At 39.6% G+C, this 24,459-nt stretch overlaps 3 protein-coding genes across 3 annotated transcripts; all 3 read left to right on the forward strand.

Annotated features, from left to right (window-relative positions):
• Nucleotides 1–4,987: 4,987 nt before the first annotated feature.
• Nucleotides 4,988–8,565, forward strand: LOC146560090 (olfactory receptor 2AT4-like). The gene is made up of 3 exons (XM_085244398.1): nt 4,988–5,002; nt 5,862–6,772; nt 8,511–8,565. Exons 1-3 carry the CDS (start codon nt 4,988–4,990, stop codon nt 8,563–8,565), a joined length of 981 nt encoding a protein of 326 aa, XP_085100524.1.
• A 6,834-nt stretch (nt 8,566–15,399) lies between these two features.
• LOC146560091 (olfactory receptor 52E8-like) lies at nt 15,400–17,030 on the forward strand. Its single transcript, XM_085245017.1, has one exon. It carries the CDS (start codon nt 15,640–15,642, stop codon nt 16,603–16,605), a length of 966 nt encoding a protein of 321 aa, XP_085101143.1. The 5' UTR covers nt 15,400–15,639; the 3' UTR covers nt 16,606–17,030.
• Nucleotides 17,031–19,162: 2,132 nt separating this feature from the next.
• Nucleotides 19,163–20,219, forward strand: LOC146560092 (olfactory receptor 52E8-like). The gene has a single exon (XM_085244399.1). The coding sequence runs from the start codon at nt 19,254–19,256 to the stop codon at nt 20,217–20,219; it is 966 nt and encodes a 321-aa protein (XP_085100525.1). The 5' UTR covers nt 19,163–19,253.
• The last annotated feature ends 4,240 nt before the right edge of the window (nt 20,220–24,459 follow it).

Here is a 24,459-nt window from a genome sequence, read left to right on the forward strand (position 1 = left end):
TTCTGCATAGGCCTGAACCCCCTCAGTGAGATCATTAACAAGACTGGCTACGGATACCGACTACGGAACGGAGCAGTTGTCAGCCACCTCCTGTACATGGATGACATCAAGCTGTATGCCAAGAGTGAACGAGACATCGATTCACTGATCCACACTACCAGGCTATACAGCAATGACATTGGAATGTCGTTCGGACTGGAGAAGTGTAGTCGGATGGTAACAAAGAGAGGGAAGGTAGTCAGAACTGAGGGGATTGAACTACCAGAAGGCAACATTGCAGACATAGAGGACAGTTACAAGTACCTGGGGATCCCACAGGCGAATGGGAACCATGAAGAGGCCGCTAGAAAAGCTGCAACCACCAAGTACCTGCAGAGGGTCAGGAAAGTCCTGAGGAGTCAGCTGAATGGTAAGAACAAGATCCGGGCCATCAACACGTATGCCCTGCCCGTGATCAGGTACCCTGCTGGGGTAATAGGCTGGCCAAAGGAGGAGATAGAAGCCACTGACATAAAGACAAGAAAGCTCCTTACCATGCATGGAGGGTTTCACCCCAAGTCCAGCACCCTGAGGCTGTACGCTAAGCGGAAGGAAGGGGGCCGGGGACTGGTGAGTGTCAGCACCACAGTCCAGGATGAGACAACGAACATCCAAGAATACATTGGGAAGATGGCCCCAACTGACCGAGTGCTCAGTGAATACTTCAGGCAGCAGAAACCCAAGAAAGAGGAGGGAGACGAGGAACCATCATGGAAGGACAGGCCCCTGCACGGTATGTACCACCGGCAGATAGAGGAGGTGGCTGATATCCAGAAATCCTACCAGTGGCTGGACAAAGCTGGACTGAAAGACAGCACAGAGGCACTAATCATGGCAGCACAGGAACAAGCTCTGAGCACAAGATCCATAGAGGCTGGGGTCTATCACACCAGGCAAGACCCCAGGTGTAGGCTGTGTAAAGATGCCCCAGAGACAATCCAGCACATAACAGCAGGGTGCAAGATGCTAGCAGGCAAGGCATACATGGAACGCCATAACCAAGTGGCCGGCATAGTGTACAGGAACATCTGTGCCGAGTATAACCTGGAAGTCCCGAGGTCAAAATGGGAGATGCCCCCAAGGGTGGTGGAGAATGACCGAGCTAAGATCCTGTGGGACTTCCAGATACAGACGGACAAAATGGTGGTGGCTAACCAACCGGACATAGTGGTGGTAGACAAACAGAAGAAGACGGCCGTAGTGATCGATGTAGCGGTTCCAAATGACAGCAATATCAGGAAGAAGGAACACGAGAAGCTGGAGAAATACCAAGGGCTCAGGGAAGAGCTTGAGAGGATGTGGAGGGTGAAGGTAACGGTGGTCCCCGTGGTAATCGGAGCACTAGGTGCGGTGACTCCCAAGCTAGGCGAGTGGCTCCAGCAGATCCCGGGAACAACATCGGAGATCTCTGTCCAGAAGAGCGCAGTCCTGGGAACAGCTAAGATACTGCGCAGGACCCTCAAGCTCCCAGGCCTCTGGTAGAGGACCCGAGCTTGAAGGATAAACCGCCCGCAGGGGCGTGCTGGGTGTTTTTTTTTTTTTTTTAACACATATATACATATATATATATATACATATATATATATATATATATATATATATATATATATATATATATATATATATATATATATATATATATATATATATATATATATATATATATATATATATATATATATATATATATATATATATATATATATATATATATATATATATATATATATATATAAAATCACTGACTTTCAGCTTGTTGTGTTTGTGGATATATGACTGACTTTAATTATTAAACATTCGCACATAAATAAGTGACGTCATATTCAGTACTTTTGTCAGTTCACTCTTTGGCCGCTCCATCTTATTAGGAAAATTCCACATACATAAATGTCAATTTCAAAACTCAACCCCATCATTTAATTTGTTTTTGATTGAAGTTGAATATTACTTAAACTCTCTTAAATTAACTTCCAATAAAAAAAGGTTTATCATTGATTGAAATTCATTCAGAAATGTTTAACAAATGAGCTGTCACAACTTTCAAGTACAAAGTTGTTATGAAGTCTGTCACATTTCCCCCCTTTTTTTCTTTTTTTCTTTTGTATCCTTTATTTATTTATCCTTCTTATTTCATTGTACTGTATATTGTTACTCTTATTTGCCTTGTATGTCTACTGTACAAACTGAACTGGAATGACTGACTGTTCGCTTTATAATTTCAATAAAGTTTTGAAAAGAAAAAAAAAACCCTCTTCGGCCGCTCCCTTCTGCCGTATTTTGCGGCAAAATTATCCACACCCACCGCCGCGCTATGCATTGTGGGATATATGGGACCACGAAGCGTGCACCGGACCACGCTATTTGGGGAAATCGACGGCGCATTTGGAGTATGCATTTGAAATACACTTCAAATTGGGACAGCTATCGTCGCGTGGAGGTGACGTAACCGCACTTAAAATGCGTACTTCAAGCGTGCAGACCCTGAATTGGGACACAGCCTGTGTCTTCCCCTACTCGGTGTCACATTGTTAACGTCTGTTCTCCCTCTTACCTCCCTGTGTGTTCTGTTTACCTGCATGCCAGTTTAGTTATTTTCCGGTATAGTTAGTTTTCTGTTCAGTCACCACTGCAATAAAGCCGGTTTTTCTTAATTCACTTTCGCTTCCGCGAGTCCTGCATTTTAGGTCCTTCTCCTCTGTCACACTAACCATATGCCTGTCCTTGTTCACTTCATCCATGAACCTGCTTTGAGGCTGTCATCTTTTCCTCCTGCCTAGTAACTCCACCAATGTCCTTTGCTCAGTATATTCACTGTACATACTCTGCAGATGTCGACTGTTTAAAATGATTAATGCATTTAATGATTTGTTGATTCTCAACTGTTTGGGACTCAGTGCTTTACAATTCTGATAAGAAGAAAAAAAAGTTACCAGTTAAGAGTTAATTTTTTGAATATCATATAGATTTTATTTTTTATTTCTTTTGTCCTAAGGCAGTACACAAAAGGATTTACAACAGATGGCCCAAGGATATTCGCAATCAGGCCATTTACTTTATCAGACAAAGTAAAAGAATTTGAGAATTAAATATCATATCCACTTATAAACAGCAGCGGATTTTTCACGTGCTCAAAGCAATAGTCACTTTTCTTTGAGCTTCTCCAGTGGTCAGTCAAAAACACACTGGCTCTTTCTTTTTTATACATGAGCATAAAAGGCAATACAAGGCAAAACAAAGCTGAAAACTATCCCAAAGAGACCTTAAAGGGATAGACTGTAGAAACAAAAACAGGTACAAATTGAGGCTACAATTTTGCAGGCCTGACTACTTATCATTACCGGTTCTACCTGTTGAAGTTCAGAATCTGACTGCTGGGCTGTGGTCAGCATGCACTCAACTTTAACTTCACTGTTGGTTTTTGGCTAGCTTTATGTTAGCATGCCGTCTGTGCAGCCAAAGTTGTGTTAGCAGCCAAAGAACCAAAGAACCTTTGCAGCAATACATAATGACATGATTGTAACTCTAATGTATTTGTTTAATGTAGTACAGTAACATCTAAAATTACTGCATTACTGAAAAATATAATGTGATTACAGTAACATGTAATACCTTGCCATCATAAATGGCACATTTTATTTATATAGCAGCAAATCACAACAGCACATCACTTTCAAAAGTCGATCACTGTTATCTAGTCCACTCTAATGATATTATATATCACTGATATGATACTTTTAGTAAGAAAACTTTCTTTAGGTTTCTCATTTTTTAGGTTATGTGAATGCTATAGGTGTAATATACAATTAACTGTTGTTGTGTTCAGCTGCTGGTTAACAATCAAAAAAGTTTTGTCTTTGGGGCAAAGAAACATGTTGCCTCAGTCTACAGATACTCAGAAGCAACAACACAAATGAGCTACACAAGGGAGCTAATTACCATCTTATGGCAACAGTGGTCTCATGTGTGTAATTAAAGTGTGTGTCTTCTATATTTGTCTTTGCTCCTCACCGTATTCTATTCTCAAAACACTCTTATGCAATGTTGTTTTCACCTGAACAGCCGTGGTTATTTTTAAGTTTAGCATTTGAAAGTATCTAAGAACTATAAACATTAGCTCACCTTTTAGTTAAGTTCAACAGAAAAGTTGAAATATGAATGCTGTAAAGTGCCAAAAACAAATGAACCGAGACCACACACACACACACACACACACACACACACACACACACACACACACACACACACACAAAAAAGAAAAAATTGGCTTTCTTACCCTTTTTCAAGTCAAAAAAAATATTAAAGCACAAAATATTAAACAGCAGGTTTCTTAAAGACCATTTTTACTGAGAGGTGTTGCTGTTTTTCAGCTTTATTTAAAAAAATTTGAAACAGTGTTAGGGCAAAAAACCTCATCATTTTTGTTGCGGGGCCTACTCATCTTCTAAGCAATTACAATAAATTTTAATCGTATTAAATGAAAGAACACAAGAAGACACATTATTGTGTGTTTCGCGCCCCTTACGCGGGCTTACAATTTTGTGCATGTTATGTGCTTATGACCTTGGGCCTTATGTTGTGAAGCAATCTAAGATGTGTGATTAGAGAGCATCATTAAACACAAAGGGGTTTCAGCACTTCTACCACAGTATCAATTTAGGTGCACATTGGGGTTTCATTAAGGTGCAGTTGTTTACTCCTGTGGGATTTATAATCCATTAGCTTCAGAGCTAATAAGCGGTAGGGTAAAGTTTTCCTCCTTAGACTGTCTGTGTCTTTTTTTTTTCCTATTATAAATCACAACAAGTAATATGACCATTGCACTTTGTTACTTATCCTTACCCATTTTGCTCAAGTAGCGAGTTGAGCATAATCAGCCGTTGTACAGTTGATTTTAAGTTCAATTCAATTCCATTTGAATTATATAATACTAAATCACAACTGACCCCCCATGGCACCCTATACTGTAAGGTAAAGACCCTACAATAATAGTCAGAAAACCCATCTCTTTCTGAAAAATAAAGACTGTTCCATGGGCAAAAGAATCAATAAAAAACCCACAAACTTTAAGATGTCATAAAATAAGATTTTAACTTTTAATTTTCCAAAATGCAGGACAATTTCATGAATCTCTAGTTTGACAAACTGGGGCCTCACTGGTCCTCAGCAAGGATCTTTAAAAAACAAAGAAGGTGCTTTAACTTAAATCCAGCTCAAACAAAAACTGCACTTTATATAATATGATCGAGTCATACAATCTTCAGCAAATACACAACTATTCTTTTTCCTAATCTTCTGACTTATTGTTGAAGATCTTTTTTGTTTCCTAGAAAAAAAAAATCATTAATCTGGGTCTGATTGACTGTATATTGAGCACTGACTGATCCACAGAGAATATAACAATGGCCTATAGCACACCTTCATCACAAAAACATACTGCGAGAAGTTTTTTAAAAAGAGAACCAGCGGGCAACTCAGCAGATTATGCTGCCACGGTGTATGAGAAAGGTAAGTGTAAAGTGAGCGAAAGGAAGTCTGAGTCATTATTATGTTATGTTATGTGTTATTCATCCCATAAAAAAGATTATGTCATGTATGTTATGCAGTCAGGAACATGTTTAGTTGTAACATAAATTCCCAGACCTAAAGGAAAAACAAATGAGAACTAAAACTTACTAAAATATTCTTAACAATATGCACAAAGTACCAAAAATTACTTTAAAGCACAATGATTTCAAGGTATTATAAATTTAAATGTTACCATTTATCTTAACATTGTGGGTTTTCCAGTGTTCTCAGGAAATTTCTGCTCTGTCATGCCTGAGAGAAATCATAGCAGTGTGACTGAGTTCATCCTTACTGGATTCGCTGGCCTTCATCAAGAATACTATGGTCTTGTCTCAGCTGTATTGTTTTTTGTATATTTGATAACTCTGATAGCAAATGCTAAAGTTATTTTTTTATTTGCAACCAACCGCAGCCTCCATAAGCCAATGTATTATATCATTTTAAATCTGACTGTATGTGATATTCTCTTTAGCACAACCACTTTACCTAAGATCATAAGCAGATATTGGTTTCGATCAGGAAGCATTTCATTTACTGCCTGTTTTATCCAAATGTACTTTGTTCACTATCTTGGTTCAGTCAATTCGTTTATTCTCTTTCAGATGGCTTTAGATAGATATTTGGCTATTTGCTATCCTTTCAGATATTCACTTGTTCTTACAAAATCTAATATTTTAATTCTCAGTATTACTGCCTGGATTATTTCCAAGGCATTCCCTCTAATGATGGTTATTAGAGCATATCCTCTTCCTTACTGTGCCTCAAATATAATCACTCACTGTTTCTGTGACCATATTGGTATAACAGTCCTGGCGTGCACTGACAGGACCCCTTATGCCACTCTTGCCTTTACAGCAGCAATGGTTACACTACTGGGGCCTCTGGCATTTATCATTTTCTCATACTGCTCTATTCTTATAGCAGTGTATAAGATAGCAAATGTGCAAGGCCGCCTGAAATCATTGTCCACTTGTAGTACTCAGCTGATTATAATCTCCCTTTATTATTTACCCAGATGTTTTGTATATTTAGCCCAAAATGTTGGCATTACATTTAGTGCTGATGTGCGAATGGTGATCATCATGCTGTACAGCCTTGCCCCACCAATGATCAATCCACTCATATACTGCTTAAGAGCAAAAGACATGAGAGAAAGCTTGTTGAAACAATTCTGCAGAAGAATCGTTCCAGAAAAAGCTCAGGTTGCAGCTATTAGTAACTCGTTAAAAACATCACCTTAACATGCTTTAAATTATCCTATTCTAATGGGGAGCCAAAGTGATTCTTGTATTTCATTAAGGAGTCTTTTGCTTGGTTAGTGTATAGAAAAGTTTTATATAGTTGATTTTCAGTGGTATCTCTCGCAGGGTACAGAGTCGACACTTCCTGGCATGTGACTTAAATTATTTATTGCTTCTACTGAATCTAGAAAATAATCTCAGAGCACAAAGTAGTTCTATGTTAATCAAATTGGCTGTTTAACATTTAGTTCTTTAGTTTTGCTTTTTAATTTAAAAACCCCACAATAACAAGAGCTTTGCTGTATAATATTAAGGTGTATGTTTTACTTTTTCTGTTTTTGGGATGCTTCACTTTGTTTATAATTTTTTTAAGGAGAAATTGTATTGGAATGTAATTATAGAAGGGATTAATTGTAGTGTCTGTTAAATCATTTTAAACAGGTATGCAACTGAATAAATTAGAGGGGGAAAATGCATCATTTCTATTATTTACTGCGATATTTTTATGTTTTATGTTTTAAATAATGATGCAGCTTAATCATCATTTATAAGAAATTTTGCTAATATATGTATGTGTGTATGATTTCAAATTTTAATTTCAATTAAATTTAAAATTCCCCCTTTAGCACCATCCCTTTTACACCTACAGTTGAGATAAAGTGAGGACTTCTGAGAGTAGAAATCAACACAGTGTTCTTGGAATCTTGAATTGAAGTGTTTGAAATTGCGTAAGGAGTTTCAAACACCAGTCTGGTGGTGACTCTGTGGAGGTAACTACAGCATCTGAAAGACGGTCATTTATATGGGCAGAAATCTGTGCCATCAGAAACTGAATTTGAATAAGTTAAATTTGAATTATTCGGACTGAATCTGAATTGTAGCTTGAATAAAAGCTTTTAAAAACTAAATTTGAATTAGCCTAATTTGAAATTCAATTTATTGGTTTGAAAATTATCATCACTAAATTGAACTTCAATTTTATAGTTTGAAAATGAATTCATTTGCTTTGAAACTGTATTTTATCCTTTAAAAATTTAGTTCTCGAATAATTTCAGATTCACTTCTCACCATTCAGTTTCAGTTCTACAATTCAATTTCATTTCCAAAATTCCGTTCTCTGTGACTTGCATCCGGTTCCGGTTCAAGAGTATGAACCGGAACCAGAGCGCAGATTAATAGAACTACGTTTTACTAGCGGACCGAAAGTGTCACTGATGGGAATCTACAGCATCTTGAGCTGAATTAAGACTTCAGAAGTCATGTCGAATGACCAGCGGATAAACTCTCAGGTTGGTAATAAATGTATTACATGTATAAGAACGAGCGTCATGTTAACAAATGATAGCCATACAGTAACTTTTATGCTTATTGTAGCTTTTAGCTAAATACGCCCTGGATTCAGCTTTGACAAACAAATATGCTCGACTGTTTCTAGTAGAATTCCAAAGTTGTCATCTTGTACCCTCTTAGAGCCCTGTATGCTTGCAGAGACCCCTACAGTAGGGAAACATGCAAAACAGTGTCCAAACCTTTGTAGTTTAGCTTTATTTATGTCTTACAGCATCCCAACTCTTTAGCTAACTTAATAACTTTAGCTAAAGTGAATAGTTAGTCTAATTCATTAGTGCAGCATTACCTCTCTCAGTCAGGAATTCATAATTCAACCCTTTCAGAAAAAACAAACAAAATAAAACAAAACAAATTCCTGAAGCAACTTTAAGGAAAGTATATAGTGTTCATATATGTTATTTGAGGAAAAGAGCTTTGCATCATACATGTCTCTCTTTATCTGATAAGCAAATTGGCATATTATAGATTAGTAAATGTTATTCTGACTTTGTTTTTAATTCCAAAGCACCATAAATTTCAGACACCTCCACAGACTTTTTCTGCTGTGAATTGTTTGTCTTCTATTAGCACTTGTATCACTTTCATTATGGGAAAGTCTTAAATCAATCCTCAATCAGAATAAGAACATGAACTTGGGCTCTATTAACATTTTTTTAACCACATCAAATTTACCATTGCAGGGACGCTAGGCAAATAGCAGCAACCCCTGCAGAGGGCATCGCTCCATCACAGGGATAACAGAGAGACAGACAATCAAACACTCACTATCACATCCTACAGCCATTATAACCACTGAATTAATTCGCATTTCATATTAAATATCTCTCTCTACAACTGTCCACTCTCATCTAAATAACATCTTGAGACTCCAGCCTTATACCTCCAGCATGGACTCCTGCAAAGCTGTCCAGTTTTGTCTGCCTATTAAAGCCCTGGACATGCTGCAGTTTGTTCAAAACTCAGTTGCAGAGTTCTTTCTACTGCTGTGACAAAATAAATACATAAATCCATAAATAACAAAGACAAGTAATGCCACGTTTCATACAACAATCAACAAACCATCATCTCTTATAATGAATTTCATTCAAAATACTATTATAGAAAAACATTCTCATGGGTCCCATCAAAGTATATCAGCAATAAAGCTAATAAATATTATCCAAAGTTACTCACATATATTTACAAAACTCATTTAATCACAGGTGTTGCACAACAGATTCAATAATCTCAATGGAATTTAACTCCATGCAAAATCTCATAGGCCATTTTGGCATTTCATCAGAAAAGTAACAAAAAACATCCAAAACGGACAAAACTACAAAACTTTAATCACTCGTTAACTCTAGATACATTAAGTCAACATTCGGCCATAATGGAATAAACAAAAACAACAATATTCAATAAATAAAACTAGTAATTGCACTTACTGTTGCTAGCCTAGCATTAGCTTACCGGCGATTTCGGATGTGCGATCGCGGCTCCGCATTTTCATTAATTGTGACAAAACAAAACAAACAAATAACTCACCGTTGAGTCGATTGTGAGGTAGTGTAAAGATGAATGAATCGGCCGGGTTATTGCACGCTGTCAACTGGTCTAGTGTAAAATTTGTCGATATCTGACAAGTACGCCAACCACAGGGACAACAGCAGCCAGAGGAGCAGGGACATGCAGCTGATTGACCCGGAACTTATACAGGGTTCATTCCCGCCACAATAAAGGGACTGGCGGAAGTGGGGTCAGAAGTTACTGTGGTTACACTCTCCCCCCCTAATCTCATGGACGTCCTCGTACATGGACTAGGCTGGCAGCGAATGACTGGTTGGCTGAGGTGTGAAGGCATTGTCTCCTCTTCTTCATCATCTTGAAGAGCGAAGGAGAAGACAGAACTTAACCCATGGAGAAAGGTCTGAACGCTCTTTAACAGAGGCTTACCAGGCTTGATGTATTGCAGCCGATCAGGAGGATTCCTGGTGCGGGTTGAATGCCTCAAGGGTGGTTCTGCCTCAGGACTGAGAGGCTATGATTCAGTAGGTGAGTGTTGTGACAAGTTATTTCTGGATGCTTCTGAATCACAAGACAGACTTTCTTCATCGTGTGAAGTTTCTGCAAGGTCAACTGGCTCAAAGCCAGCTTCCAAGGTTCCGTTAGCAATAACTTGTTCCTCTTCAATAGGTACAGGTTCCTCTGAGAGAATAGCATTCTCTTCCTCTGTAGCCAATACTACAGGGACATCTGGCTGGTTGATAAGTGGAACAGGTTGCGCAGTATTGGGTAAGTCAATGGTTGTTGTGAAGGTGACTGGTTCAGCAGAGAAAGGAATAGGTAGGTATGAGACGAGTTCCTCTTCGTCATTGTCATCAGCATCAGCACATACAGGAGACATGGGTAAGACAGGCATTTTTCTCTTCTGCTTAGTAAGCCTTTCCTTTTCAGGTGGTAAATACCCACAGGACAGTAGGAGGTCTCGATGTAAAGTTCTCAGGGGCTTGTCTTGGCCTTCGGGTCGAACTGTATACACAGGAAGAGTGCCGGCTTTCTTCACTACAATGTACACAGATGACTCCCATTTATCTGCAAGCTTGTGTTTGCCTCTTAGCCACACGTTCCTCACAAGAACTCTGTCTCCAACATTCAGCTGTGATGCAGTGACATTTTTATCAAATCTGTTTGTGTTACGTTTCATCACCTTTTCTGAGCTTTCGATGGCCAGCTTGTAACTTTCTTCTAGGTGGGACTTTAGTTTTTCCACATATTGTGTGTGGGATGTTGATCCTTCTTTGGCAAGGGGTAGTCCAAAGGCCAAGTCGACCGGTAAGCGAGGTTGGCGGCCAAACATAAGCTCATATGGTGAAAAACCTGTAACATCATTTCTTGTGCAATTGTATGCATGCACCAGGGGTTTTACAAAATCTTTCCAATGGGATTTCTGTTGAGCTGTGAGTGTTCCTAGCATATCCAGTAATGTTCGGTTAAACCGTTCAACAGGATTGCTTCTTGGATGGTATGGAGTGGTTCTTCGATCGTGGCTCAAGAGTTGGGAGTTTGCCTTGTAATCGGAAGGTTGCCGGTTCGAGCCCCGGCTTGGACAGTCTTGGTCGTTGTGTCCTTGGGCAAGACACTTCACCCGTTGCCTACTGGTGGTGGTCAGAGGGCCCGGTGGCGCCAGTGTCCGGCAGCCTCGCCTCTGTCAGTGCGCCCCAGGGTGGCTGTGGCTACATTGTAGCTTGCCATCACCAGTGTGTGAATGTGTGTGTGAATGGGTGGATGACAGGTTGTGTAAAGCGCTTTGGGGTCCTTAGGGACTAGAAAAGCGCTATACAAATACAGGCCATTTACCATTCTTATTTTGTGGATCCCAGCCATTTCACAAAGCTCTCGGATGATTCTGGATTCAAAGTCAGGGCCTTGGTCACTGTGCAAGCGTTCTGGGATACCATAATGCACAAGAAAGTTGTCCCATAAACATTTGGCAACAGTCCTGGCTTTCTGGTTTGGTGTTGGCACAGCAATGGCATATTTTGTGAAATGGTCAGTTATGACTTTGACTCCACGATCTGGTTCCACAGAGAGAAAATCCATACACACCAGTTCCATGGGATGAGAGGTTTTGATATTGACCAGAGGTGTGGCTCGTTCAGATGGAGATTTGCGTCTCACGCATCTTTCGCAGTGTCTTATTTTATTGACCACATCACTCGTCATCTTAGGCCAATAAAACCGGGAACGGACCAAGTCCAGCGTTCTGTCAATTCCCATGTGACCCATTTGATCATGTAGGTGGTGTAGTACAACTGGTCGATATTACTCAGGTAGCACTAGCTGGTATGTGAAGTCACTTCCCACTTGTCTCTTCCTGACGAGAAGGGTGTTATGGAGCTCCAGTTTATTTACTTCTCGCAGTAATAGAGGTAAATCGGGAAGTTCTTCCCTCAGGAATGGCGGTGGGGACTCTCCTCGCTCAACCTGAGCTATGACATGCCGGATGACAGGGTCAAGGCGTTGTTTGGCTGCAAGGTCAGCTGTTGAGATTTGGGGGAGTACCATGGAGGTGAACTGGATGTCGTCCGTGAAACTGTCAGGCAGACTGTTGACATTGACAGACATGGATAACACCAGAGCAAGATCAGGATCAGTGCTTGAACTGTACACCAGATGACGGTCACAAACTGCTTTGATGGTATGCTGGTCAATAGAGACATGATCTGGTTCATTGAGATGTTGCCATGCAAATCTCCAGATTCGCTCACGTTCTTTCTGTGACAGAGGATCATCAGACAGTTCACCATGAGGTCGGCGAGACAAACCATCAGCATCCGCGTTCTGCTTTCCTGCTCTGTAGATTAATTTGAAGGTGAAAGTGGACAACGCTGAAAGCCATCTGTAACCGGTAGCGTCAAGTTTTGCTGATGATAAGAGGTATGTTAATGGGTTGCTGTCTGTCACAACTGTAAACTGAGCACCATAAAGATAGTCGTGGAATTTTTCAGTCACCGCCCATTTCAAAGCAAGAAACTCCAATTTGTGGGCGGGATACTTTGACTCACTCCGGGAAAGACCTCTGCTGGCATATGCTACGACTCTGTTTTTTCCATCCTGCTCTTGATACAGCACCGCACCAAGATCTGTGGCACTGGCATCAGTGTGGAGTGTGTATGGTTTTCTGGGATCAGCAAATGCCAGAACTGGGGCAGAAGTGAGTTTGTCAATAATGGACTCAAAAGCTTGTTGACACATTTGCGTCCATCGTCCTCCAAATGGCTCTTTGGGGTTGAGGTAATTCTCTGGCTTTACAGTTTGTCTCAGTTTCCTCTGGGAAGGTGGATAACCAGCAGTGAGATCATGCAACGGCTTGACAATGGCTGAATATCCCTGGACAAAACGTCTGTAGTACCCAGCAAAACCAAGGAAAGATCTTAATTCCTTCAAGTTTTTTGGCACTGGCCAAGAAGTGAGTGTGGAAATCTTGTCCGGATCAGTTTCAACACCAGCCTGGGACACTACATGGCCCAGATACTTCACAGATGTCTGGAAGAACACGCATTTCTCAAGTGAAAGCTTCAAGCCAAAATCTTTGAGTCTGGTGAGAACTTTCATCAGGCGAGCTTCATGTTCCTCAAGAGTTGGTGCAAAAACAATGAGATCGTCAATGAAAACCAGGACTTCTTTTAGATTCACGGCCGTGATTGCTGCGTCACTGTCACATGCCACATGGGTGGACCCCAGACAAGCTCCGTGGTTGCTGCTGGACATGTAGGCAGCACCTGGACCCACCTCTTCTGACACCTCCCTGTCCCTGGCCCAGGGGCCGGGAGTGTCGACGGTCAGGGCCTATCCCTCTCCCGCTCTCGAGAGAGGACACTGTAGTGCTCACCTGGCATAAATGGTCAATTTTTAAAGGAGTTCATTGACTTTTTATCCTCCACTTTGAAGCTGTCCAAACTGGTTATAGTCAGGGATTTTAATATACACATTGAGGATGACTCTGACCTCTTTGCCAGAAGTTTCCTTGGCGTCATGGATTATTTTCATTTTACACAGAATGTGTCTGGCCCTACACACACCAAAGGACACACACTGGACCTTGTTTTTACCTTAGGATTGTCAGGTGTTGTGTGGAGGTGAGGAAGAAGGAACCCAAATGCAGGACTCGCAGGTAGGTGAAGACTGGTGAAGGTTTATTTTAAGGAGTGGATGAACAGAGGGTGAACGGACACTGACTGGCTGGACAACTGAATGGCTGACTGAACTGAGGGAACACACGGGAAGGACAACATAACATCAACATCAATGACACGACAGTGAACGAGTAGAAACAGAGGGCTTAAATACACAGACTGATGATAATGATGATAATGAGAGACCAGTGAGTACACAGCGGAACATAATGAACTAATGATAAATGGGAAGAGGACTGAACATAATGCACACAGACCAAGGCTAACACAATAAAACAGGAAGTGGAACAGGCAGTAGATAAACAGTGAACATGAACTGAAAATACTGGGTCAACGACCCAGAAACCCTGACAAGGATTAACCAGTGATTTTATTAGTTCTGAGGACATTTTTATTTTGGACATTGTTGTATTGTTTTTTCCTGTCTTTCCATCTGTCTCTCTCTCCTATTTGACATGTGGTTAGCTCTTGCATCTTAAATTCCTCTACTGCTGCTAAATTTTCTGATGTTTTTAATTTATTTTTACATTCCTATAACAATGTTGATTTATTAAAAAACCTTTTTAATAATCATCGTCTTTCTATCTTTAGGCTCTCTTGGTTTATTTGCAAAATCTTCTATTAGGAATCTTGGTGTTACTTTTGACCCAGCTCTGACATTGGACGCTCATGTTAAATCTCTGGTCCGCTCCTGTTTTTACCATTTAAGAAACATTGTGAAGCTGAGTCCTATTGTTTCATGCTTTGAACTGGAAATGATCATTCATGCATTTGTTTCCTCTCATTTGGACTATTGTAATTCCTTGTTCACCTGTTTATGTAATACCTCCTTGGAACATCAGCAGGATGTTCAGAATGCTGCCGCAAGGCTTTGACCAAGTCTATCAAGTACTCCCATGCCATACCCCTGCTGATCCAGCTGCACTGGCTCCCCATAAAATTCAGAGTCCACTTTAAGATTATGATTTTGACATTCAGGACTCTGCATGGACAAGCACCAAAATACGTCAGTGATCTTTTACATCCTTACATCCCCAGCAGGCCCCTGAGGTCATGTGATGAGGGCTTGCTTGTTGTCCAGCACACGAGGCTGAAAACAAAAGGTGACAGAGCTTTTGTAACTATGGCCCCCAGACTTTGGAACTCTCTCCTATTGAGTTTGAGATCTGTGGACTCACTCACCTCTTTTAAAAAACAGCTAAAAACTCATCTTTTTAAACTTGCCTTTGGCTGATTTTTGTTTTTATGTTTTAGCTTTGGTGAAGCACTTTGTGATTTTATCTTGAAAGGTGCTATATAAATAAAATTTTACTGACTTACTTTACTTATGTACACTCTTGTTTAGTACTCGTTTCTCCAGACTTCAGTTATTGGCATGGAATTTTGCAGCCAATGCACTGCCAAATCTTCAGGGAACAGCCCTTTTTGACCAAGAATAATTTATCACAAGCTAGCTTAGCAGGAAGAGAGAAGGGTGTGCTAAAGGGTGTCCATTGAGGATACAACAGGTCAGACCTCATAAAAGATGGATGCTGCCTACCACCCAGACACTCTTTTGAATATAGAGCTGCAATCAGAAGCAAAAGCCATACTCAAAGTATGTAACAGAGATCATCTAATTAATTGCTTTTTTCTAAGACCACCTTTTAAATAGCTTTTTTTAATGATTTCTGGAAAATGATTAATGTATAAATGTTATAGTGCATGTTAGTAGTATATTCTCATATCAATATTTCAAAGCTCTAATCAAATTTGTTACTGAAATTATGATCACCAATGTAACAAGGATGAAAAGCTTCTTCATCCTTGGATTTCCTGGACTTTCACCACAGTATTATGGACCCATATCAACTTTTCTTTTTTTTGTTTACCTAGCAATTGCATTGGGGAACATTTTCATTTTATCATTTGTTGCCTATGAAAAGTCCCTGCAAAAGCCAACATATCTGGTCTTTTGTCACCTGGCCCTGAATGACTTGACATTTGGCACTGTGACACTGCCAAAAATCATGTCAAAATATTGGTTTGACAATAGTGTTATTTCATTTTATGGCTGTTTTACGCAAATGTTCTTTGTTCATTATTTGGGATCAGTAACATCTTTCATCTTGCTGGTAATGGCTCTTGATCGATTTGTTGCAATATGTATTCCTCTTCGTTACCCTGTTCTAATTACAAACAGTGTCATATCTGTGTTGTGTGGGTTTGCTTGGTTCATACCTCTGCCTTTGATGATAGCTGTTGTACTCCGTGCCCTAACTTTACCTTTCTGCAAATCAAACATCATTGTTCAGTGCTACTGTGACAACATATCCATAATAAGCCAGGCTTGTGGAGACGATGTTAGAATTTTTGTAGTCACTTCACTCTGTTTAGCCATGTTTTGTCTTTTGCTTCCTCTTGCATTCATTTTGTTTTCCTACATTTCTATTATTGTGGTTATTATGAAAATGTCCAGTTCTGCAGGGTGCAAAAGAACCTTATCCACTTGTACTTCACAAATATTTATCACATGTCTTTTTTATCTACCCAGATGTTTTGTTTATGTGACTTATGCTGTTGGATTTTCTTTCAGTTTAGATGTCCGCATTGGGTTGATATTGCTGTACAGTCTTTTTCCTGCTGCTGTTAATCCAGTCATATACTGTTTCAAGACTCGCGACATTAAACACATGCTGATGAAGAGGCTGAAGAAAACTAAAATTGAATTAGAGATAAAGCTTTCACCTTAATATGTAACTCTGAAAAGTGAATCGATAAGTCAGAAGCAGGATATCTCTTTCTCAGACACTTATGAGAGTAAAGACGTGATGATTTTCACAATGTAGCCCCTTTTCAGTATTTTTCCTCCCAAACATGGATTCCACTCTTGTTTTTTTTTTAATTTATGTGTATATTTCATACATATTATGGCAAATTGTACTGAAAAATGTTACTTCTCTTGTAAGGTGTAATGCTCAAAATCTGTAAAAGTGTAAAAGTATGCTGTTTACCCACAATATTAAACATAGGTTGTATGAAATCAATCAAATTTTGCTATCATTGAAAATACATACATATTCCTACTTTAGTACATATTAGTAATTAGACATATCAGGATGGTTTTTGTTGAAGCTGTTGCCTTGAACCCGTAACCACAGTTACACATTTGCATGTAGGCAAGACACATTTTTTAACTTGTCTTTGTTTTGTTTTTCAAGTCAAGCCTTCATTAGTATCCTGTCATCTAATTTTTAAGATGTGCAAAATCTAATTAAATTTTTTCTTTCATTATAAAGATGTAATGATTATAAAATAGTATGTGATGTTACAGACATAGACTCAGCATATTGTTGAAACTGATCAAACTATTGGTGTATATGTTTATGATGTGTCACTGTGTATTTAGGTAGGCATACAAAGAATTAAATACAGACATATGTGTACAGCGTCTCTGTTATGATTCCATATTCTTTAAGTAACATGCTGGACTGGACACTAAGAGCTCTAGGGCCATTTTGTTTCTATAAATAAAGAGACAGGTATAGGACCAGCATGCACTGGGGTGGGCCTATGTATTTTTTTTTTTACCAGAGCAGGAGAAGCAGCAGGAAGTAACAAAAATGGATCTTGTTATTGCTTGCCAAACTGGATAAAATAAATCATAAAAACGCAACTTTCAAGTTTGGACAGTGGACTTCTTTTGCCTGCGTACGAAATATTATCTCAGTGCAGCAGTGGCTTGTGGACTTTTAATTGTGGGATGTTTGGTCTGTCAAACAAAAGAAATCCTGGATCCTTGAAGTTCAGGTACATTCTGTACAGAAACCCTGGCAAAAAGACTGAATCTAAAAGGTAAAAAGACCAATATCCTTTTGAGAATAATGAGTCAAGATAGGATTGTTAGTGCACAAGTTCTGTCTGGTTTGGAAGCAAATGATTTCATGCCGCTGCCAGATGTTTTGACTCAAAAGACCATGCCAGTTTCTACAGTCAATATTCCCCAGCAAGGCAACATTGATCAGTGGCCTCATCTTAAACCTGTTAAACTTCACGACATTGATGCAGAGGTGGAGCTACTGATAGGCACTGATGCTTCCAATGTTTTAGAGCCATGGAAGGTGATTTTTTGATTTTCTGATGTTGTTAATTTATTTTTACATTCCTATAACAATGTTGATTTATTATAAAACCTTTTTAATAATCATCGTCTTTCTATCTTTAGGCTCTCTTGGTTTATTTGCAAAATCTTCTATTAGGAATCTTGGTGTTACTTTTGACCCAGCTCTGACATTGGACGCTCATGTTAAATCTCTGGTCCGCTCCTGTTTTTACCATTTAAGAAGCATTGCGAAGCTGAGTCCTATTGTTTCATGCTTTGAACTGAAAATGATCATTCATGCATTTGTTTCCTCTCATTTGGACTCTTGTAATTCCTTGTTCACCTGTTTATGTAATACCTCCTTGGAACATCAGCAGGATGTTCAGAATGCTGCCGCAAGGCTTTGACCAAGTCTATCAAGTACTCCCATGCCACACCCCTGCTGATCCAGCTGCACTGGCTCCCCATAAAATTCAGAGTCCACTTTAAGATTATGATTTTGACATTCAGGACTCTGCATGGACAAGCACCAAAATACGTCAGTGATCTTTTACATCCTTACATCCCCAGCAGGCCCCTGAGGTCATGTGATGAGGGCTTGCTTGTTGTCCAGCACACGAGGCTGAAAACAAAAGGTGACAGAGCTTTTGTAACTATGGCCCCCAGACTTTGGAACTCTCTCCTATTGAGTTTGAGATCTGTGGACTCACTCACCTCTTTTAAAAAACAGCTAAAAACTCATCTTTTTAAACTTGCCTTTGGCTGATTTTTGTTTTTATGTTTTAGCTTTGGTGAAGCACTTTGTGATTTTATCTTGAAAGGTGCTATATAAATAAAATTTTACTGACTTACTTTACTTATGTACACTCTTGTTTAGTACTCGTTTCTCCAGACTTCAGTTATTGGCATGGAATTTTGCAGCCAATGCACTGCCAAATCTTCAGGGAACAGCACTTTTTGACCAAGAATAATTTATTACAAGCTAGCTTAGCAGGAAGAGAGAAGGATGTGCTGAAGGGTGTCCATTGAGGATACAACAGGTCAGACCTCATAAAAGATGGATGCTGCCTACCACCCCGACACTCTTTTGAATATAGAGCTGCAATCAGAAGCAAAAGCCATACTCAAAGTATGTAACAGAGATCATCTAATTAATTGCTTTTTTCTAAGACCACCTTTTAAATAGGTTTTTTTTAATGATTTCTGAAAAATGATTAATGTATAAATGTTATAGTGCATGTTAGTAGTATATTCTCATATCAATATTTCAAAGCTCTAATCAAATTTGTTACTGAAATTATGATCACCAATGTAACAAGGATGAAAAGCTTCTTCATCCTTGGATTTCCTGGACTTTCACCACAGTATTATGGACCCATATCAACTTTTCTTTTTTTTGTTTACCTAGCAATTGCATTGGGGAACATTTTCATTTTATCATTTGTTGCCTATGAAAAGTCCCTGCAAAAGCCAACATATCTGGTCTTTTGTCACCTGGCCCTGAATGACTTGACATTTGGCACTGTGACACTGCCAAAAATCATGTCAAAATATTGGTTTGACAATAGTGTTATTTCATTTTATGGCTGTTTTACGCAAATGTTCTTTGTTCATTATTTGGGATCAGTAACATCTTTCATCTTGCTGGTAATGGCTCTTGATCGATTTGTTGCAATATGTATTCCTCTTCGTTACCCTGTTCTAATTACAAACAGTGTCATATCTGTGTTGTGTGGGTTTGCTTGGTTCATACCTCTGCCTTTGATGATAGCTGTTGTACTCCATGCCCTAACTTTACCTTTCTGTAAATCAAACATCATTGTTCAGTGCTACTGTGACCACATATCCATAGTAAGCCAGGCTTGTGGAGACGATGTTAGAATTGTTGTAGTCACTTCACTCTGTTTAGCTATGTTTTGTCTTTTGCTTCCTCTTGCATTCATTTTGTTTTCCTACATTTCTATTATTGTGGTTATTATGAAAATGTCCAGTTCTGCAGGGCGCAAAAGAACCTTATCCACTTGTACTTCACAAATATTTATCGCATGTCTTTTTTATCTACCCAGATGTTTTGTTTATGTGGCTAATGCTTTTGGATTTTCTTTCAGTTTAGATGTCCGCATTGGGTTGATATTGCTGTACAGTCTTTTTCCTGCTGCTGTTAATCCAGTCATATACTGTTTCAAGACTCGCGACATTAAACACATGCTGATGAAGAGGCTGAAGAAAACTAAAATTGAATTAGAGATAAAGCTTGCCCTTTAATATGTAACTCTGAGAAATAAGTCGATAAGCCAAAATCAGGATATCTCTTTCTCATACACTTTTATGAAAGTAGACTACTCGCTTTTCACAATGTTATTTTATGTACATATATTTTGTACATAATTATGGCGAATTGTACTGAAAAATGTTACTTCTCTTTTAAGGTGTAATGCTCAAAATCTGTAAAAGTGTAAAAGTATGCTGTTTACCCACAATATTAAACATAGGTTGTATGAAATCAATCAAATTTTGCTATCATTGAAAATACATACATATTCCTACTTTAGTACATATTAGTAATTAGACATATCAGGATGGTTTTTGTTGAAGCTGTTGCCTTGAACCCGTAACCACAGTTACACATTTGCATGTAGGCAAGACACATTTTTTAACTTGTCTTTGTTTTGTTTTTCAAGTCAAGCCTTCATTAGTATCCTGTCATCTAATTTTTAAGATGTGCAAAATCTAATTAAATTTTTGCTTTCATTATAAAGATGTAATGATTATAAAATAGTATGTGATGTTATAGACATAGACTCAGTATATTGTTGAAACTGATCAAACTATTGCTGTATATGTTTATGATGTGTCACTGTGTATTTAGGTAGACATACAAAGAATTAAATACAGACATATGTGTACAGCGTCTCTGTTATGATTCCATATTCTTTAAGTAACATGCTGGACAGGGTTTATCATTTTTAACCCTAGAACACTATCGCCGGGTGATTTTCACCCGAGCAAATGTATTTACATAATTTTCAATATGTTGCGTTTGTCTGAGTGTGGTGGGTCTCTGGGTAGTTTCAGCATTGTCTTTGAAGGCGTGGGTGTTTCCCTACCCCAAATCCCGCTTTTTCCTACAGGCATGTGTTTGGGTGAATTTCACCCGGCAATAGTGATAGAGGATAAAGTAGGTTTTGGGTGGATTTCACCCGGTGATAGTGTTAGTGTATAAAATCAGGCGAGCTTGCCGCATTTCAAGGGTGACAACATTCAGGCTCACCATATTTACTGTCCCTCTTCAACTACAGCTGTCACCCTGTTGCAGGTTTAGTGTTTCTGGCATCCCAGCTAGTGAGTAACACATAGGTAAGGTTTGTTTAACTTGGCAATTGTTAGCTGATTAGATTTCTTTTTCTTTTCTTTTTTTTTATCTAAAAGCTAGCTAGATAACTGTGCACATTATTTCTTTCAGCAAATACCTAGCAAGATAGCTAGCTGGTGAAGTTCTAGCAGTCCTCTAGGGAAAAAAATGCCAAAAAGGAAACCACTGAAGTACTTCACCCAAAAAGAAATAGAAGAGATTCTATTCAGGGAAAGCAGTGATGAAGATGTTGATCATGTGGAAGCAGAAGAGATGTATGACAGCGAAAGTGACGTGGACTACATTCCAAAACCGGGTGATGATGACAGTGATAGTGATGGCTTTGAGCCTAGCACTTCAAGTCATCGGAGAAAAAAAATGCGACATCGTGATTCAAGTAGACTGACCACCAGGCAAATTCCCACCTCAGGACCTTTTGCCTCTAGGGTTACTGCCCATCTTACTTCCCCTGCCACACCTGATGTGGTTCTTGCCACGCCTGATGCGGTCCCTGCCACGCCTGATGTGGGTCACAGGGGGAGAGGACACCGCCATGTGAATGATGACATGGCCTATATTGTGAGACTCCAAAACAAGTCTTACAGGAGTACTTCTGGTTTCCAGGGGAGTTCTCGGCCTCAGACATTGGCAGCTACCAGGACAGCTGCACGATGCCTGCTTTTACACCAGGACCAACACCAGAAGCATCAAATGCTGACACCCCTGAGAAGTGTTTCACATTATTTTTTGAGGAGCAAATCATCGACGAAATTGTGACATGGACGAACATCCGTATTGATGCTGAAGTTGTGAAGTATCGGAAGATAACAGGTACTTTCCAGAGAACAACCCCAGCAGAGGTGCGTGCAATGCTAGGGATTTGTATCTTTAGTGGTTGCCAGATGGACAACCATTTGTCTACTAAAGAAATGTGGAACCCTGCTACTGCTGCACCTGTGTACCGTGCTGCTATGTCTGAGGGCCGCTTTTCATTCCTCCTTAGCTGTCTCCGATTTGATGACCCTGACACACGGCAAGAAAGACAGGCCATGGATAAATTTGCTCCCATTAGAAATATATGGCAAATATTCATTGACAACTGTAAAAACTTATATGTGCCCAGTCAAAACATAACTGTAGATGAACAGTTGCTTGGATTTAGAGGGAGGTGTCCATTTAGAATGTGCATCCCCAACAAACCTGCCAAATATGGTATCAAGCTTGTCCTTGCCAATGATTCCCAAAGCAAGTACCTGCTGACAGGAATACCATACCTGGGGAAACTTGTAACACAACGACAGGATGGACAAAGTCTTGGCCAGCATTTCACCAAGGAGCTGACCAAACAATATCACCATACAAACAGGAATGTGACCACTGATAATTGGTTCACTTCTGTGCCACTGGCGATTGATCTGCTGCAGAACTGTGGCATGACCTTAGTGGGAACAATAAAAGCAAACAAAAGGGAGATCCCACAAGTGATGAAAGTTAAAGAAAATCACGTGCCAGGCTCCAGTGCATTTCTTTTTACCAAAGAACTAACCTTGGTGTCCTTCCTCCCTGACAAAGCTTCAAAAAAGAAGGTTGTACTGCTCCTGTCATCCATGCATACACAACCAAGCATAAGACCCACTCGTAAGCCCGAAGTGATTGAATTTTACAACAAAACAAAGGGAGGTGTCGATACTTTTGACCAGATGTGCGCTCACTATGGTTATGGAAGAAAAACCAAGAGATGGCCCCTTTGTTCTATGGCATGATCAATGCTGGTGTGATAAACTCATGGATCATTCACAATGAGAATGCAATGAAGACAGGTGAAAACCAAATGCAGAGGAGGCTTTGGCATTGGCACTCATCAAACCATGGGCAGAGCAGAGGTTCCCCTCTTCAAATCTGTCACGTCAACTCAGAGTCCTGATCTGTAGCGTGCTCGACATCCCTACCCCTGGCACTCTTGAAGGTGAGGCAGGACCAGTGGCAGCAGAAAGCAGTGGTCCCTTAGTGAGGTGTGCTGACTGCTGTTAGATTATAATATTATTTTATGCCATGTTATACCCCTAATTAAAGATTGTGAATTATTATGTAGTTTTAGTTTGCATTATTCTCCTGAATTAGAAGAAGCTGACAACTATTGCATTAGTTAAACTGATTTGCATTAAAGTAGACTGCTGATTTATTGTGAATGAATGATATTGTTTTATGATGCATTATACTGCTGAGTTATAAGAAATACTGTTCGCAGAAAGTCATCGCCTTGTTTGTCTGATTAGAAGAGAGAGTATACTGGAGTTTTCTGCCCCATCTCAGCAGGAGCAGATAAACAGGGAGCCAAGGTCGTAGCTTAGGCGTCGTGTGAGAGAAAAGCATGTGAGTGTTTAGGCTTTTGAGTGTGAATGTTTAGGCTTTTTATGATAAGGTGGAGGCACCAGAGGCTATAAGAGTTTGAGTAATGCTCCACCATTTTGAGATCTGAGGCTGTCTGCATACAGTGTCCATCTCCCACGCGTGTGTGCATTAAAATCATCGTTTGACTCAACCCGGCCGGACCAGTGTTGTTATTGTGGTTTTTCTCTTGTGTCCATCCCCAATTTGAACTCGTAACACTGCCCCACAGGCTTGGACAGGAAGACGCGATACAGGTGCCATGTCTGCCGTCGACCGATGTGTCCACGCCATTACTACCCTGTGTGTACTGACTGCATGTAAGGAATAGGTAAGTAAGAGTGGTCCTGGAATTTGCATGGTATCCTTATTTAGTGCAGTGGTTATGAATAAATATCAACAAGTGGTGATTTCCAAAAGAATTCATATGGTAAAAAAAAAAATTTTAGTCAACTGGTCATTTTTACCCACTCACAAAATGCTATTTTTTGTTTCTCTCTCCTGCAGCTGTTCGCGTGTCAAGGAGACTGTGCCTTTACCAGGGAAGACTCAAATATCCCAGGAATGGGTGAACCAAAACCAAGTTTCCAGCATCATTATATTTTTGTTTAGGATTTGTTTTGTTTTCCAACTACTAATTTTCCAGAAATTTTGGAGCATTTTTTAGGGTCCCCCATGAAACTTTTTTCCCCATTTTGTTAGATATGGCACAGCTGAAAATAAAAGAAAACCACTCTAATTTGTCATGTGTTGTCATATATTTTA

The sequence above is a fragment of the Mchenga conophoros genome, linkage group LG14 (assembly GCF_057382185.1).
Source record: "Mchenga conophoros isolate Kocher_MC1m ecotype Shallow Benthic linkage group LG14, M_conophoros_male_GT1.1, whole genome shotgun sequence".
In the NCBI taxonomy this organism is placed as follows: Eukaryota; Metazoa; Chordata; class Actinopteri; order Cichliformes; family Cichlidae; genus Mchenga; species Mchenga conophoros.

What these genes read in the sequence shown, in the direction of transcription:
- LOC146560090 (XM_085244398.1), top strand. An exon ending in AGAGAAAGCTTGTTGAAACA is followed by an intron (nt 6,773 to 8,510) that starts ATTCTGCAGAAG and finishes TCATAATTCAAC; the next exon opens with CCTTTCAGAAAAAACAAACA.
- LOC146560091 (XM_085245017.1), top strand. Translation starts at nt 15,640, where the DNA reads ATGATCACCAATGTAACAAGGATGAAAAGCTTCTTCATCCTTGGATTT.
- LOC146560092 (XM_085244399.1), top strand. Translation starts at nt 19,254, where the DNA reads ATGATCACCAATGTAACAAGGATGAAAAGCTTCTTCATCCTTGGATTT.